The sequence below is a fragment of the Oncorhynchus nerka genome, linkage group LG25 (genome assembly GCF_034236695.1).
Source record: "Oncorhynchus nerka isolate Pitt River linkage group LG25, Oner_Uvic_2.0, whole genome shotgun sequence".
NCBI lineage: Eukaryota > Metazoa > Chordata > Actinopteri > Salmoniformes > Salmonidae > Oncorhynchus > Oncorhynchus nerka.
Window position 1 is genome coordinate 20,517,089 of NC_088420.1, and position 16,779 is coordinate 20,533,867.

General features: G+C 46.2%; 1 protein-coding gene across 5 annotated transcripts in view; it reads right to left on the reverse strand.

Moving 5' to 3' along the window:
- Positions 1-16,779, reverse strand: part of LOC115109178 (polyamine-transporting ATPase 13A3-like) — a 56,049-nt gene that overhangs the window by 9,065 nt on the left and 30,205 nt on the right. For 3 of the 5 annotated variants that reach the window (XM_029633830.2, XM_029633829.2, XM_029633827.2), the window contains exons 2-29: positions 15,776-15,860; positions 15,276-15,449; positions 14,513-14,692; positions 14,263-14,333; positions 14,040-14,123; positions 13,394-13,463; positions 12,521-12,655; positions 11,817-11,889; positions 11,371-11,502; positions 11,047-11,223; positions 10,739-10,896; positions 10,357-10,545; positions 9,995-10,207; positions 9,601-9,720; positions 9,313-9,330; positions 9,059-9,212; positions 6,251-6,496; positions 5,390-5,562; positions 4,825-4,947; positions 4,652-4,731; positions 4,493-4,535; positions 4,210-4,319; positions 3,938-4,034; positions 3,722-3,794; positions 3,396-3,573; positions 2,817-3,001; positions 2,547-2,635; positions 2,298-2,378 (exon numbers count right to left, since the gene is read on the reverse strand). In XM_029633830.2, coding sequence (XP_029489690.1) covers positions 2,298-2,378; positions 2,547-2,635; positions 2,817-3,001; positions 3,396-3,573; positions 3,722-3,794; positions 3,938-4,034; positions 4,210-4,319; positions 4,493-4,535; positions 4,652-4,731; positions 4,825-4,947; positions 5,390-5,562; positions 6,251-6,496; positions 9,059-9,212; positions 9,313-9,330; positions 9,601-9,720; positions 9,995-10,207; positions 10,357-10,545; positions 10,739-10,896; positions 11,047-11,223; positions 11,371-11,502; positions 11,817-11,889; positions 12,521-12,655; positions 13,394-13,463; positions 14,040-14,123; positions 14,263-14,333; positions 14,513-14,692; positions 15,276-15,449; positions 15,776-15,826 — 3,477 coding nt within the window. In that variant the 5' untranslated portion in view covers positions 15,827-15,860. The remainder of the gene's footprint in view (positions 1-2,297; positions 2,379-2,546; positions 2,636-2,816; positions 3,002-3,395; positions 3,574-3,721; positions 3,795-3,937; positions 4,035-4,209; positions 4,320-4,492; positions 4,536-4,651; positions 4,732-4,824; positions 4,948-5,389; positions 5,563-6,250; positions 6,497-9,058; positions 9,213-9,312; positions 9,331-9,600; positions 9,721-9,994; positions 10,208-10,356; positions 10,546-10,738; positions 10,897-11,046; positions 11,224-11,370; positions 11,503-11,816; positions 11,890-12,520; positions 12,656-13,393; positions 13,464-14,039; positions 14,124-14,262; positions 14,334-14,512; positions 14,693-15,275; positions 15,450-15,775; positions 15,861-16,779) is intronic. The other 2 variants (XM_029633832.2, XM_029633833.2) reach the window with 1 other exon arrangement.

Genomic DNA, 16,779 nt, shown 5'->3' on the forward strand with positions numbered 1-16,779 from the left:
AATGCAAACTGTTTTAAAGTGACCATTGGCCTAATGGTGAAATCCCTGAGCAGTTTAATCCCCCCCTGTAACTGAGTTAGGAAAGACACCTGTATCGTTGTATTGATACACCATCCAAAGTGTAATGAATAACTTCACCATGCTCAAACGGATACTCAATATCTGCTTTTTATATTTTTACCCATCAACTAATAGGTGCCCTTCTTAGCGAGACATTGGAAAACTGTGGTTGAATCAGTGTTTGAAATTCACTACTCGACTGAGGGACCTTACAGATAAACTGTATGTGTGGGGTAGTCATTAACAAATCATATTAACACAAGTACTACACACAGTGAGCCCATGCACTTATTAAGCACATTTTTATCCCTGAACTTATTTAGGCTTGCCATAACAAAGAGGTTGAATACTTATTGACTAAAGACATTTCAGCTTTTCATTTTGTATTAATTAGTCAAAATAAACATAATGCCACTTTGACGTTATGGGGTAGTGTGTAGGCCAGTGAAATGTTTTCTTCTCGATTTTAAATTCAGACTGTAACAACGTGGAAAAGGTCAAGGGGCGTGAATACTTCCTGAAGGCACTGTAGTGCTACTGCTCTACTGTGCAGGGTAAGCCAGGGACATTTTCTAATCACTGATAAGCCATTATCATTGGGCCACAAATCTTATAGGTCATAATTTTCTGACACCTGGAGATTGAGAGAGAAAAGGAACTAGGTGTGTAACCAACCACCCATTAGGTTGAATGAGTGGACTACAGTATGGCAGTCACTTTGGTGATTGCAGGTTGTATTTACAGGTAGGAATTATGTGATGAAGGCGATTAAGCCAAAACGTTAAGCCTGTTTTTGTATATCCCGTCAATGAATGTCAAATCTAGGCAGAAATTGAGTGTTCCTTATGTTCCTGGATAGTCACCCGTTGAAGTCCTGGGGTAAGGAATGTTTTTTGGGAGGAATTGTGTGTATGTGTCCGCTAAAAGGTAGAGTTTCATTGGGTTACATCAATGAAAGACAATGAAGAATGTCTGGCTTTTTCATAATGAAAAGGTAGTCAAATGGTATGTCAGACAGTCACTCTCCAGTCCGTCAGTAGGCCACAGTCACTCTCCAGTCCGTCAGTAGGCCACAGTCACTCTCCAGTCCGTCAGTAGGCCACAGTCACTCTCCAGTCCGTCAGTAGGCCACAGTCACTCTCCAGTCCGTCAGTAGGCCACAGTCACTCTCCAGTCCGTCAGTAGGCCACAGTCACTCTCCAGTCCGTCAGTAGGCCACAGTCACTCTCCAGTCCGTCAGTAGGCCACAGTCACTCTCCAGTCGGTCAGTAGGCCACAGTCACTCTCCAGTCGGTCAGTAGGCCACAGTCACTCTCCAGTCGGTCAGTAGGCCACAGTCACTCTCCAGTCGGTCAGTCACTCTCCAGTCGGTCAGTAGGCCACAGTCACTCTCCAGTCGGTCAGTAGGCCACAGTCACTCTCCAGTCGGTCAGTAGGCCACAGTCACTCTCCAGTCGGTCAGTAGGCCACAGTCACTCTCCAGTCGGTCAGTAGGCCACAGTCACTCTCCAGTCGGTCAGTAGGCCACAGTCACTCTCCAGTCGGTCAGTAGGCCACAGTCACTCTCCAGTCGGTCAGTAGGCCACAGTCACTCTCCAGTCGGTCAGTAGGCCACAGTCACTCTCCAGTCGGTCAGTAGGCCACAGTCACTCTCCAGTCGGTCAGTAGGCCACAGTCACTCTCCAGTCGGTCAGTAGGCCACAGTCACTCTCCAGTCGGTCAGTAGGCCACAGTCACTCTCCAGTCGGTCAGTAGGACACAGTCACTCTCCAGTCGGTCAGTAGGCCACAGTCACTCTCCAGTCGGTCAGTAGGCCACAGTCACTCTCCAGTCGGTCAGTAGGCCACAGTCACTCTCCAGTCGGTCAGTAGGCCACAGTCACTCTCCAGTCGGTCAGTAGGCCACAGTCACTCTCCAGTCGGTCAGTAGGCCACAGTCACTCTCCAGTCGGTCAGTAGGCCACAGTCACTCTCCAGTCGGTCAGTAGGCCACAGTCACTCTCCATTCGGTCAGTAGGCCACAGTCACTCTCCAGTCGGTCAGTAGGCCACAGTCAACACACAATCCAGCACCACCTGACTGAACCTAAGTGCCACTAATGAAAACATTGCATGACAAAACAAAAATTGAACATGAGAAAATGACCTATGTAACATGGTGTAAAGAGAGCTCAGAATAATGCAAAATGGACAGCGCACATCTCACTTTGATGTTCATGCGTTAGTGTGTGTGTCTTACCTCCACCAATACAGACACGGCTGCATTGACTATAATGATGAAGAACAGAGTGATTCTCCATTCAAACGGAACACACACAATCTATATAAAAAATATAAAAAAGAGAAACAGATTCACAAGATTACATTTAACAGACAGTGGAGCAGTGCCATGTTAATTCACAATGTCACTATTGTAGGACTCAATTCAACCAAAGCTTGAGGCTAATATCTGTATAAAGCTTGTCTCTCATGGTTGACGTCCACTCACCTCTAGGAATTCATCGATAGCAGACACAGGGTAAAACATGATGAAGAACATAAATATGTACAGGCCAATACATGACACCACAAAAGGCCCTGCAGAGACGGAAGAGAGACGATAAAACCAACATGTCAGTCACACAGCAAAAGACACTCCCCCCAATGTTGCACTTTCAACAAATCTCAAACCGTCAACGGATTTTAGAACCAACACTTAAACCTTTATCTGATTTTCAGGTAGGTATGTGGGAACATTGGTGTACGTAGTGATCCTCACAGTTTTTGTAACTGGGCTGTCTGAAGGGCTTCCCCTTGGAGAAGACGATGGCCACGATGAGGTACTGGAAGGAGGAGACGTAGAACAGGGAGGTGTTCTCGTAGTTCTTGATGTTGTGGTCGTCCCTCTCCTCTGATGAGTTGTGTTCTGGCCCCAAGTTGGCACGGAGGGACGAGTTGCAGGCACTGGGAGAGGAGACACAGGGCACACACACAGATGTTTAGCAGGAAGCAGCTTTACAAGTCAAAAGTTCCACTGGATGTCATAAGGTGAATGCACCAATTTGTAAGTCGCTCTGGATAAGAGCGTCTGCTAAATGACTTAAATGTAAATGTAAAAGCTTACTGGCGACGTCCCTACTCTTTGAGGTAATGACATACAGGAAGACAATCACGGCTAATGTTACTGTGTTTACAGTTGGTTATTGGTTTGTTTTGAGTCTGGTACAGTTGTCTCATTGGTCCATTGGTGTTTTGTTACAGGTGTCTTATTGGTGATTTTAGACTGATACAGCTATCCTCCAAATAGTGTGTTTTGAATAGGTCCAGTAGTTATTGTGGGGATTGAACTTGGACTCACTCGGACTGTGGTGTCCAGATGTGGTACCAGGCCTGGTGTCGGACCCAGAGGAAGGCAATGGTCTGGAAGCCCAGACAGATGAGGATCTGAGTCAGCACGGAAAACAGCAGAGGGCCTGAGATCAGACCTGAGGGGGGACGCCTCGACACCAGCTCCTTCCACGCTGGGTTCAGAGACACTGGACAGAGAAGGTGGGAGAGAAAAAGAGAAGTAAGGAACCAGAAGATAGAAAGTTGGTACTAGATCAAACAAGTAATGTCTGCAGCATCAAAAAGGGGAATTTTGCAATAACATAACGCTCCATCTAACTGGTGTTGTTTACTTACTGGTGAAGACTACGAGGAGGATGATTGCGATGTCGATGAAGAGGAACTGGAAGTCTCCCAGGTTACTGAGGATCTGACAGGGTTAGAGAGAGAAGGTCAGAGGTCAGCTACTATATACACCAGAGAGTAATATCCATAGAATGACATATTTAATAGGATCTCTGAGGTATTCTCCTGACAGGAGTGCAGAGACTAAAGGAGGGGTACTGTACTCACAGAGTAGAGCAGGGTGACACTGATGTACTGGATGATGCTGTAGAGGGCCATGAACTTGAACACACAGAAGGAGGTGATGAGAGCCGCTCGCCCTTCTCTGTAGAGAAAGAGTCGTTTTTTATTGCGACGCAAACGCGTGAGTCAGCATGCAAGTTCATAAGGCTGACTGATTAGCCTGGAAGCTTGGTAGTAGGATGGTGTTAGTTTGTTAGCCATGTTCAGCTGATGGTGTAGGGTAGTATTGTGGTGCTCGAGGCCCAGGGCAGGCCTACCTGATGAGGCTAGGCACACAGGAGATGTTGGGTGTTCTGGAAGTGAAGGGAGAGGCTACAGAGGCCTCCAGCTCAGAGAGAGAGATCCCACCGTGAGCCCTCTTCAAAGCCTGGAGAGCGAGGGTGGAGGAGACGGTAGAAAGTTGTCAGAAACAACATTTACATTTACATTTAAGTCATTTAGCAGACGCTCTTATCCAGAGCGACTTACAAAACAAGAACATTAAAAGGAATGACTGTGTCTTTACTTCTATTTGCATGCTTTCAAAGAGTCTGTACTTACACCACAATCGTTTGCGCCGTCTCCACACATGCCCACAAAATAACTGCAGATGGGGAAAGAGAAGATCATTTGACTGTTGTAAATGTAATTAATGAAATGTTTAAATATTTGAAAAGATCTATGAAGAGGGTGAACTGAGTCAACAGGGTTTCTACTCACTCCACACTCTGCAGTGCCTCAATGAGCTCGGTCTTCTGGTCGGGGGCCATTCTGGCAAACACGGTGCCATGCAGCACCAACTACACCAGATAGGTCAACAACAATGCATTAGACACAACCAAATCACAACAGCAGTAGCTATGCGTTTATAGGGGAATGGAGGGGTGGTGTACCTTTTGCAGCAGGTCCTGAAAGTGCTCAGTGATGACAGCAAAGGACTTGCCACTCATAGCAAAGTGGTACTGGTCCTGAGGCTTGTGAGTGTGATGCACATCCTCTAGATTGATCTGTACTTCCTGTTGGGACAGGAAGGGGCAGGGAAAAGCAGGTGCAGGTGAGCAAGGGAAGAATGACAACTTGTAAATGATTGAATGGTACAACATGGCCTTTGTAGATTAACAATCGTTCAAGATAGAGACGAACAACTTCAGTTTCCATATAAACTGACGTGGAGACCTCGAGGTATGCCACTAAATATACATATTCCTGATAGCATCTAGACACAATCTGACACAATGACTGGCTGGCGGTGTGACCTCTGTGAACCAGTGTCTGGAACACAGAACACACACATTCATCCATTCCTGCTGCGTGTGCTCACTGGGCAATTTCTGAGTTCTGATGTTTTCCTGCATGGATCTAAGGGGGATCAGTGTGTGTGTACATTTGTGTGTGTGTGTGTGTGTGTGTGTCTGTCGGAGCTGTAATGAGCCACACCCACCACCAGGGGTCCCTCACCTCCAGGCGTGGTGCTTTGCCCACATGTTTGCTGGGGTTGTCTGCGTAGCGCCAAATGATCTTGGCCGCCTGGCCATCTTTAGGGGGCAGCGCGTCGGCGATGATGACCTGGTCCTGAGGGGGAATCATGCCACAGTCCCTAGCCACCGAGATGGCCGTTAACATGTTGTCACCTGGAGGAGAGATGTTTTACACTGAGTGTACAAAACATTAAAACACACTTTCCATGACAGACTGACCAGATTAATTCAGGTGAAAACTATGATCCCTTATTGATGTCATTTGGAAGGGGTGCAACTCAATATTATGAAGGTGTTCCTAATGTTTGGTATACTCCGTGTATGTTGCCCTTAAGCACAAACCTATTCAAAAACATGAGGGGGAACTCCAAACAAATAATTTCCTAAGAGGGGACTTCATTCTATTCTCGAGTGTGAGACGGGGGTATTGTCCTGGCGCTCTCCCCATTGTGACACTCCAAACCTGGGTAGGGGTTGTGAGTGGGATCGGGTGGCCTGCGGGTACTGGCTCTGGACCAGCGACCTGCATGAAAGGACTTGACGGGCGCTGAAATTCTATCTGATATTTTGATTACATTTACACTGCTGAAAGCGACAGAGAGAGAGAGTGCGAGCGAGCGACAAAAAGAGAGAAAAAAAGGGGGGACAGGCTGGACTTTGGGGCTTTCTGCCCGTTAAGCTGCAAGACCCAGAACTATATTCGTCAGGATTCCAGGAATACCTCCATCAAACTTTGAAAACGACAACAAAAAGTCAAGTCTACTGCAGGGAGGAAGGATAGATTGTGTGTTACTGAATGTCTGTTTATATGTTAAACATGTTGGTGTGCCAGCTTTCTCACCAGTGACCATGACGGTGCGGATGTGTGCCCTGCGGAGGTCCTGCAGTACCCCGGAGGTCTCAGCCTTCAGCTTGTTCTGCATGATGATCAGCCCCAGGAACTCCATGTTGGCCTCCATCTGATCCCTGTTGACGTTCTGTACTTTGTGCCAGGTGAGTTTTGACTCCAGGCGGCGGTGGGCCAGGGCGATGACCCGGAAGCCCTGCTTGGTGTAGTCCTCCAGAACCTCTGCAAAGTCTTCTGGAACTACACACACACAGACAGAGAGAGACACACAGACGGAGAGAGACACACAGACGGAGAGAGACACACAGACGGAGAGAGACACACAGACGGAGAGAGACACACAGACAGAGAGAGACACACAGACAGAGAGAGACACACAGACAGAGAGAGACACAGACAGGAGAATTAGACCCAATCAAATCATGAGAAAACAAAAAGATAATTACATGACACATTGGAAAAACAGAGCAAACTAGAATGCTATTTGGCCCTAAACAGAGAGTACACAGTGGCAGAATACCTGACCACTGTGACTGACCCAAACTTAAGGAAAGCTTTGACTATGTACAGAGTCAGTGAGCATAGCCTAAGAGAAGACAGGCTATGTGCTCACTGCCCACAAAATGAGGTGGAAACTGAGCTGCACTTCCTAACCTCCTGCCAATGTATGACAATATTAGAGACACATATTTCCCTCAGATTACACAGACCCACAAAGAATTAAAGAACAAATCCAATTTTGATAAACTCCCATATTTATTGGGTGAAATACCAGTGTGCCATCACAGCACCTGCTGCCACAAGAAAAAGGGCAACCAGTGAAGAACAAAAACCATTGTAAACACAACCTATATTTATGTTTATTCATGTTATGTATTTGCACATCATTACAACACTGTATAAACTCAGCAAAAATAGAAATGTCCCTTTTTCAGGACCCTGTCTTTCAAAGATAATTCGTAAAAATCCAGATCTTCATTGTAAAGGGTTTAAACACTGTTTCCTATGCTTGTTCAATGAACCATAAACAATTAATGAACATGCACCTGTAGACCGGTCATTAAGACACTAACAGCTTACAGACGGTAGGCAATTAAGGTCACAGTTATGAAAACTTAGGACACGAAAGAGGCCTTTCTACTGAGGAAAACACCAAAAGAAAGATGCCCAGGGTCTCTGCTCATCTGCGTGAACGTGCCTTAGGCATGCTGCTAGGAGGCATGAGAACTGCAGATGTGGCCAGGGCAATAAATTGCAATGTTCGTACTGTGAGATGCCTAAGAGAGACAATACGGACAGCTGATCGTCCTCGCAGTGGCAGATTACGTGTAACACCAGCAGCACAGGATCAGTACATCCGAACATCACACCTACGGAAAGGTACAGGATGGCAACAACTGCCCGAGTTACACCAGGAACGCACAATCCCTCCATCAGTGCTCAGACTGTCCGCAATAGGCTGAGAGGCTGGACTGAGGGCTTGTAGGCCTGTTGTAAGGCAGGTCCTCACCAGACATCACCGACAACAACGTTGCCTATGGGCACAAACCCACTGTTGCTGGACCAGACAAGACTGGCAAAAAGTGCTCTTCACTGACGAGTTGCGGTTTTGTCTCACCTGAGGTAATGGTCGGATTCGCGTTTATCGTTGAAGGAATGAGCGTAACACCGAGGCCTGTACTCTGGAGCGGGATCGATTTGGAGGTGGAGGGTCCGTCATGGTCTGGAGCGGTGTGTCACAGCATCATCGGACTGAGCTTGTTGTCATTGCAGGCAATCTCAACGCTGTGCGTTACAGGGAAGATGTCCTTCTCCCTCATGTGGTACCCTTCCTGCAGGCTCATCCTGACATGACCATCCAGCATGACAATGCCACAATGTCATACTGCTCGTTCTGTGCGTGAATTCCTGCAAGAGAGGAGCGGGATCGATTTGGAGGTGGCCACTGCCATGGCCAGTGAAGAGCCCGGATCTCTTTGAGCACGTCTGCGACCTGTTGGATCGGAGGGTGAGGGCTAGGGCCATTCCCCCCAGCAATGTCTGGGAACTTGCAGGTGCCTTGGTGGAAGAGTGGGGTAACATCTCACAGCAAGAACTGGCAAATCTGATGCAGTCCATGAGGAGGAGACGCCCTACAGTACTTAATGCAGCTGGTGGCCACACCAGATACTGACTGTTACTTTTGATTTTGACCCTCCCCCCCCTTTGTTCAGGGACACATTATTACATTTTTGTTAGTCACATGTCTGTGGATCTTGTTCAGTTTATGTCTCAGTTGTTGAATCTTGTTATGTTCAAACAAATATTTACACATGTTAAGTTTGCTGAAAATAAACGCAGTTGACAGGGGACATTTCTTTTTTTGCTGAGTTTAGACATATGACATTGAAATGTCTATTCTTTTGGAACTTGTGTAAGTGTAATGTTCCCAGTAAATGTTTTATAGTTTATTATCCATTTCACTTGCTATGGCAAAGTAAACATTGGTTTCCCATGCCAATATAGCCCTTAAATAGACATTGTTTGTGTGTGTGAGAGAGAGTGAGAGATGGGTTCAGAAACTTCTTGGAAATGAAGGAAAAGACAAGATTCCAGGCAGTAAACCTTTGAAACTGCTGGTCTTTGATCATGCCACTACACCGTTGACATCAAAGCGGTCAATTATCTCACTTGGTTAGACCAAGGGACTAACAATTCAGTAGCAGAGCATTCGTTCATTACTATACTGACCGTAACTTCTTCTCAATAGGAGCGTCTGCAAAGTGTATAGGCAAATTCAGAGTAAACAGTTAAGAGACCAACCAGTGTCTTTCTTGCAGAGGCTGGCCACCACCTCTGGTGCCCCCTTGAGGTAGGCATCCATGCGCTTCTCCCCCAGCAGACGGGCCACCACACACATCCTCTGCAGTGCCGAGGAGAAGGGGAACTGACGCACGATACCAATCTCATAGGCCGACTGCATGAGGACAACACACAGAATGACCTTTAACCTCCAGATCTTTCACCTCTACGTAAAGGTACAATAAATATTCAAAACTTGAGATTGCACTACTTACCGACAAGTCATACAGCTCCTACAATGTGAAAGACAAGAACATAGAGTGAACGTACAGTCAAACAGTGCATTTCAAAGAATGCGAGAGGAACATAGAATGTGAACATAGAAAATCCAGATACCATTCAGAACTATGATTAACATGAACTTGAACATTTACACATGACCAAGAGCTAACAGCAACAGACCAAATCAACATGTGATGAGGGAGACATGATCAATGCTGAGGGTGTGTGTCCATTGGGGGCAGCACTGAGCCTTGCTCTCAGGAGGGGTAACCTGTTCGCACCATGTCCTGTTCAGGTGACATGACGGGCTCGGGGGGCATCAGTTGCTTGGGAGGCCGCACCACAGTGGGCATGATACGGTTGTGGAGGGAGGTCTCCTCCTCAGTGGCCTCCTCCAGGATCTGACAGGGAGAGGAGTCAACATTAGAAAATCTAAGCAGCATCGAAAGTCAAGATTTCAGCTGACCAGCATCTCAAAATGGATACCATAAGTGTGATCGGAACAACATTGAAAGTCAGGGAGAAGCAAATATATGTCTGAAAATAGAAGCCGGAAAATCTCTCAAAGCAACATATTTTGAGTCAACATTTCTGAGCATGAAACACATTGTTTGGGTAAAGAAAGAGTGAAGGACACACAGGTTAGAGATTAAGGGTAAAGTTTCAGTCACTCACCCAGCCTGTGGCCTCGAACATCTTCAGATCCAGAGGGTCTCCGGACAGCTTGCCATCGATATTGGTAAGAGAGTGGCAGGTGGCCATGCAGGCTACAAACTGGGACTTAACCAGAGTGTCCTTGTAGGCATTCTCCTCTGACAGGTGGAAAGTCCCCTTCTCCACTCTCTGGACTCCCCACAGGTCTAATCCATCCTCTGTGAGTGTACCTGTCTGAAGACAGAGGCACGAAGTGAATAGGGGAGATATATAGCACTAACTGTTGAGCAGGGCGATTACCATACCGGATCACCACACCACGACTAGTTTCCCCAGCACAGCCTCTCCTCTACCAATGTGTGTGTGTGTGTGTGTGTGTCCACCTTGTCGAAGCAGACCAGGTTGAGCTGGCCACAGATGTTGATCCTCTGGGGGCTGATGCAGAAGATGCCGATGCGTTTGAGGCGGCGCTGGGCGTACACGATGCCCGCCGTCATGGCAGCGGGCAGCGCGGGGGGCACAGTGATGGTGATGATGTCCAGGGACTCAATGATGATGGTCTTGGCTGGCACCTGGGGTACAGTAGACAAGGAAAAAATGACAATACAGCAGGGGTTACTGTAGGGATTGAATTGGTCGTGAAGCTAACTAGCCATAATAGTCCACTGTGATCTAGAAACCTTCTACAGCCTCTATAGGACTAGTCACTCTCCCTCCCACTCCCTCCCCAGCCCAGCCAGGGTAGTGTACTGTGTGGCCCAGTACATTGTTCATGATGCTGAGGACGATGGAGTAGACAAAGCCGATGCCAGCTATAGCCACCAGGCACAGCAAGAAGAGGTAGGCGTCGCGGTACAGCTTGAAGTCGGTGGGCTTGGGGTACAGGATGGAGCGCACCAGCTGGCCCTTAGCTGTGCTGAAACCTGGGGGGGATGGAGGAGGCGCTACATTCAGAATATGGTAAACACTCCTTATTTTATTATCCAAAATCAGATCATGATCGTACAACAATTTGAAAAGGCATACTGTGTGTGTTGTGACTGAGGACACGAACGGACACACAGACGGCTAACCTGTGCGGACCACCACTGCCTTGACCAGCTCCCCTGAGTAGAAGCGGGTCTGTATGACGTGCGTGCCACAGAAGAGGGTGTGTCTCTTGTGCTCCTCCATGCTGTAAGCTGCGTCACCCTCCTTGTCCCCTTCGCCCGGGTTGGGGAGGTTAGTCTTGGTGACTGGCACACTCTCGCCTTGGGGGAGGGGGAAGAGCTAGGTATTTACAGAGTGTAGTGTTGTGTGAGGCTTTGCACAAATGTCAAATAAATATATTTTAGAATTCTGTATTTGGCAAGTGACCAGCAGTGAGAGAGCGAGAAGGCAGAATCTCCAAGTCTCACCTGTCAGCATGCTCTCGTTGACGATGCAGGTGCCGCTGATCAGCACTGCGTCGCAGGGCATAATGGTCCCATTGCTAGGGATGACCATGACGTCACCGGGCACCAGGTCAGTGGACAGGGCCTCCTCGATGTCTATTAGGATTCAACAGAGGGGAGAGCAGGTGTGGAGAGAGGAGAATGCAAGGAAAGTACAGAGGGAGAGAGGAGTGGAAGGAAGGGAGGAGGATAAAAGAGAGGTATTCTGTGCGTCAGAGCCCCAGTCTTGTTCAGAACATCTCTCATTACTCACTCCCTTCTGGGCAGCAGGGGGAAAATGCTGAGGCATCACATGCACAGCCTGAGCCTGCTGTGGGAGCGCACACACACACGGATAAGTGTGCCGTTCTACTGGTGAATTGAACACTAGTCAAAGTGCATGAAATCTTAGTGAGTTATATTAGACAAACCGTTGCTGGCTCTGCAGACTGAAACTCGGACAATACTGTGTGCTGACACCATGTCATGAAGCGTGACGTATTGCTGAAAAGGAGAGAACAGCCAATAAGCATAACCACACATCAGGTGCTACAGAAACAGTTCATAGATTCTCAATGTCCCTTGAAATTCCCAGAGAAGACTTTGCTGCCCCCTCCCCATCCATCCAACCTCTCTCTCTTTATCTCCCTCTTCCATATGCTGTGTGATTCTAAGGGGGCGATCTCCTTCTTTGTGTAAACCTAGGGCCCCAGGTGAAGCCTCCACCCCTTCACCTCCCTCCATCTCTCTACTTATGCAGTGTGATTGTAAGGGGGTGAACCCAGGGCCCTAGAGTGGGGAGGGGGCTAAACGTCTGTTTTAGTCCAGATGAGCCTAATTCAGCCTGGTTCCAGCCAGTTCAGAAAGGCCCCAGACTCACCTTTTGATTATTGAATACATTTTTCAAAATTGTGGAAGGAATAATAAGATTGGGGATGAGAGGGGTTGAGAAAGAGAGGTCAGACAAAAAGGGATAGATCAAAATCAAAGTTTAGTTATTTGTCACGTGCGCTGAATAGACCTTACAGTGAAATGCTTACTTACAGGCTCTAACCAATAGTGCGGGGGGAAAAAAAGTGTGTGTGTGTGTAGATAAGTAAAGAAATAAGAGACCAAGGGGCGGGGACAGACATACCTTTTTGATGGTGTACAGCGAGGTAGCTATGGAAATGACCGACATAAAGACGATGGCTGCGGCATAGTAGTAGTACTCATCAGCGCTCCACAGGATCACACTGAAGAGCTGGAAGATGTAGAAAGGGTTGAGGACCTGCAGGAGGGAAGGAAAGGAGGGAAAGAAAGAAAGAGGCATGTCAAACAACTTCTTCAAAACAACAAGCTGCAACAAGACATCCACTTTGACATTTACTAGAATAATGCCTGATTAAGCCCTATAGCAGGCTAACCATAATATGTCATGTTTGGCTCAATAGTGGGAAAAGGGTATAAATGTGAAATACCTCTGGACACATATGGTTCAATTTGTTTCTTTATACAGAGAGTGCAGCATACAGAGTGAGGGAGACAGACAGAGCACAGAGACATGGAGACTGTCGCAGAGACCGTGGGGTCAAAGAGAGCGAGAGAGACGTCAGAGAAATAGAAAGACAATAAGGAGCTGAGCGGAACTGCGGAGGTGGAAAATGCTGTTTTTACTGCCATTGTTGGCCTTGTTCACAGTGTTCACTCATTAGACTAAAGACAACCCCCCTGCAACAACTCAGAATCTAAATCTGTCTGGTCAGAAAAAAAAGCTTAAAGCCAAGTTGGCTTCCATTCAACAGAACTTTCCCATTAAAATGCCAGGCACAGGAGTTCATTATCTTGATCATTATCTCAGCTAAATTAGCTATTGATTTTGATAGGCACCTTTGGATGTAAATAATTCATATAGACTTATGTTATCAATTAGGTGTCAGATAAAATGAGCTCTGGTAAGAAAATCAAGCATCCTTTAAGTAGTGGGTATGAACACCTTATTCACATTTACACCCAAAACCTCTCATACCTCTTTGATTAGAAGCTTGAAAACTGAAGGCACTTTCACTGCAATTTCATTCACTCCGAAAAACAGTCTCCTGTGGGAAAGCACGAGAGAACAAAGGTTTAACATTTACAGTTCAAACTAACAACTCATTCAACTTTATAACAAATGTTTCTCTCACACACACAGACACAATGTGTCTAATAAAACCATTGATAAGGTGTGACACTGACAGTGCTACATTAAGTAGGTCAGAGTCACACACATGAACACACTCTCTCCCTCCCTCTAGATGCTGGGTGAGTGACACATGGGGAACAGAAGGCCAGCTCTGAGCAGACGGACACCCAACAGGGCTATTAGAAGGTGTTGTCAGGGCTGTGTGAGGTGACTGGGCGTCTAAAGTGACAGAGAGTCTGCTGTGACCTGCAGTATCTGCTTTCAACCGTGAAGGCTGGCAGTGGGGGATGGGGGTAATGAATCTACCGTAGGAAGGCCAGGGTTAAGTGTAATAGAGTAACAATATACATTTTGCGGGTATCAGTACCACCTTTGAGTGACTTAGCTAATGCACCAAAACCAAGCATTCCTATGGGGTGAATTTAACCTCAACACATCACTCAAACCATCATGGCCTTCCACTCTGTACAAGGTGTTTGGTATAAGTTACCTGTACTCCTGCTGGTTGCTGGTGAGCCCCGTGCTGTGCTCTGAGTGGACGGTGGAACAGGTCACCTCCTGGTCCTCCAGGCCCCTGTGAGTGTGTGTGAGTGAGTGAGTGAAAGAAGGGAAACGAGGCCTCCATTAGAACATTTGCTTGGACATGCATTACACAAACCATTTGGAAAGTATCCAGGTCACTGGCTATAATAATGGTCTGTTAAATTGCTTACGTTAATACTTCAAAATTGTGGACCTCGTCGTTCCAGTAGTACTTTGTGCTATGGAGTGTAAAATAGCGAATCTGAAGGGAGAAAGAAATAAGAATGTTAGCAAAAATAACTAAGGCAGAATCTTTTCCCTCCCCATTTCATTGACCATAAAGATGTATACTTTTGAGCGTGAGCGTATGTGAGAAAGAAACCAGTAAAGAAAGCAAAAAGACAGATGTGTGTTATTGTGTGTGCCATCGCGTGCTATTACCTGAGTGGGTTGGTACTCTGCGTACTTCCTGATTAATTCCTGGGTGAAGCCGTCCGAGGGGTGGGGGGAGTGTCCATTGGTCATGGGGGGAGTGGTCTGGGTCTCCAGGCTGTCAAAGGGGTTTCTTCCAGGGGCCAGCATCACACGCACCTTGGCCAGGAACCAGCGCTTAAAGTCATCCTGAGACACACACATACCATCAGCGGTGACAGGTTCTCTGGGATTCACGTATTTGGACAGTGAAGCTAAATTTCCTTCGTATGTGAAGAGCCTACGATTCAGTGAAGGACATTTAGATTTTGATGCATTATACGTGTTTGTACAGGTGGTGCAAAAAGTCAGATTGACACCTTAAGTCAACTTCTCTCATATCCTATAGTAGGAAGGAACATTAATATGATTGATAAGATTCCCAATAAGTATTGAATGGTGACGTGTGTCCTGAAAGTGGCCATTGTGATTACCATGGAAGTTGATGCTAATTGTTTACGTCACATTTTTTGTTGAATGTTGGCTGTATTTCATGAACCTACACAAATCCAGTGTCAGGAAATCCTTATAAACTTTTGCTCATGGGTGTGGAGATGTGTGGTTATTAAGGATTGTCCAATAACACATGACTTATGTTTGAATAAGACAACACTTAATTAAGGACTAATAAATGGCTAATAAGATACTTAAAAATACACTAACGAACTACAAATTGGTGGCTGATATGTCTACTTTAAAATGAAGTCTTATGAAAATATTCAGAATGGCTTACAGTTGATTGGAGCAGCACCACTTCGGCCTCTCTGACGGTGGTCCGGGTGCAGGTGGCCTTCACACACCATTCTGGCATCCAGTAGAGCAGCAGCAGGAGGAAACCCCCTGTACACAGCACCCCTAGGCTCACCACTGCCACACGCCACCGACACACACGGTACCCCTGGAGCTCCTAGCGGGGGCCAGAGGGGACGGTTAAAATGGCAGTTCATATGGGGTCATCAGGGGAGTTTGATTTGAGTCAAGTTAACATGAGGTCGTATCCCATTTGATTAGAATAAACTATTAGGCGTTGGCATATGTGCAATTCAGAGCGAGAGAGAGAGCGGGAAAGAAATTGCGAGAGAGCGGGAGGGAAAAGAAAGAGCGGGAGGGAAAAGAAAGAGCGGGAGGGAAAAGAAAGAGCGGGAGGGAAAAGAAGAGCGGGAGGGAAAAGAAGAGCGGGAGGGAAAAGAAGAGCGGGAGGGAAAGAACTCGAGGTAAAATAAGAAAACACACCATCTCATCCTCCTCATCCTTATTCACAATCTTCAGTTCTTCCTTCTCCATTCTGCAGATAAGTCACCAAGGCCACAGAGCGCAGCTTCATTGAAACAAGAACACAATGACACCACTACATGAGAATGTGAGTCTTCCCCAGTACGAGAGGAAAAGTATATCCCAGAGTATGTGTCCAACCCAGTGCATACCAGAACATGAATCAACCACACCACTAGTGTAGTGACTGAAACCAGAACCATATACACACAGACATCTGAATGAATGAATGATGAACTAGAATAGACCGGACAGGGCTTGAATATTTGGGAGCAAACATTAGGGTTGGCAATTGCCAGGGACCTCACGATACGATATAATCACGATTCTTAGGTGCCAATACAATATGTATTTGATACTGAAATATTATTGTGATTTGATGTTCCAAACATATTACTCACTATTAGGGTTGCACATTTTGGGGAATATTCAGGAGGTGGAAACTATGTGGGAATTAACGGGAATATATGGGAATTAATATTAATACCATTTAAAAAGTAGATGTTTATTTGCATTGGATATATTTACCATATAATATGAGAGAAACAAACATTTTACCTTATCATAAGTAGACATAATTGCAAATGATTAAATCCTTCCAATAGAAAAAAAAAAAAAAGTTACTAACTGAACTTTAATTAAATGAGTTGACTCTTCACATGGGATGATTTCACTGAACAAAAAAAGGGAATATTGAATGATCCCCAATGATCCATTGAATCTCCCAAAAACGTTTTCAACATACATCTGTAAAATTCCTTACCTATTTATCTGTAGATGGAATTGTATTTGGGGAAACATTTTTTCTTCTTCTAATCTTTACAGGAAAATGCCACAGGCACTATCTGATGTGTGGAGACATTTCACTGCAGCTAATGTAGAAGGAAAAGCTGTGTACATTTTGCAAATACTGTGCTAAATCATATGTGAAGAATGCAACAAAGATGCGGAATCATCTGGCCAAG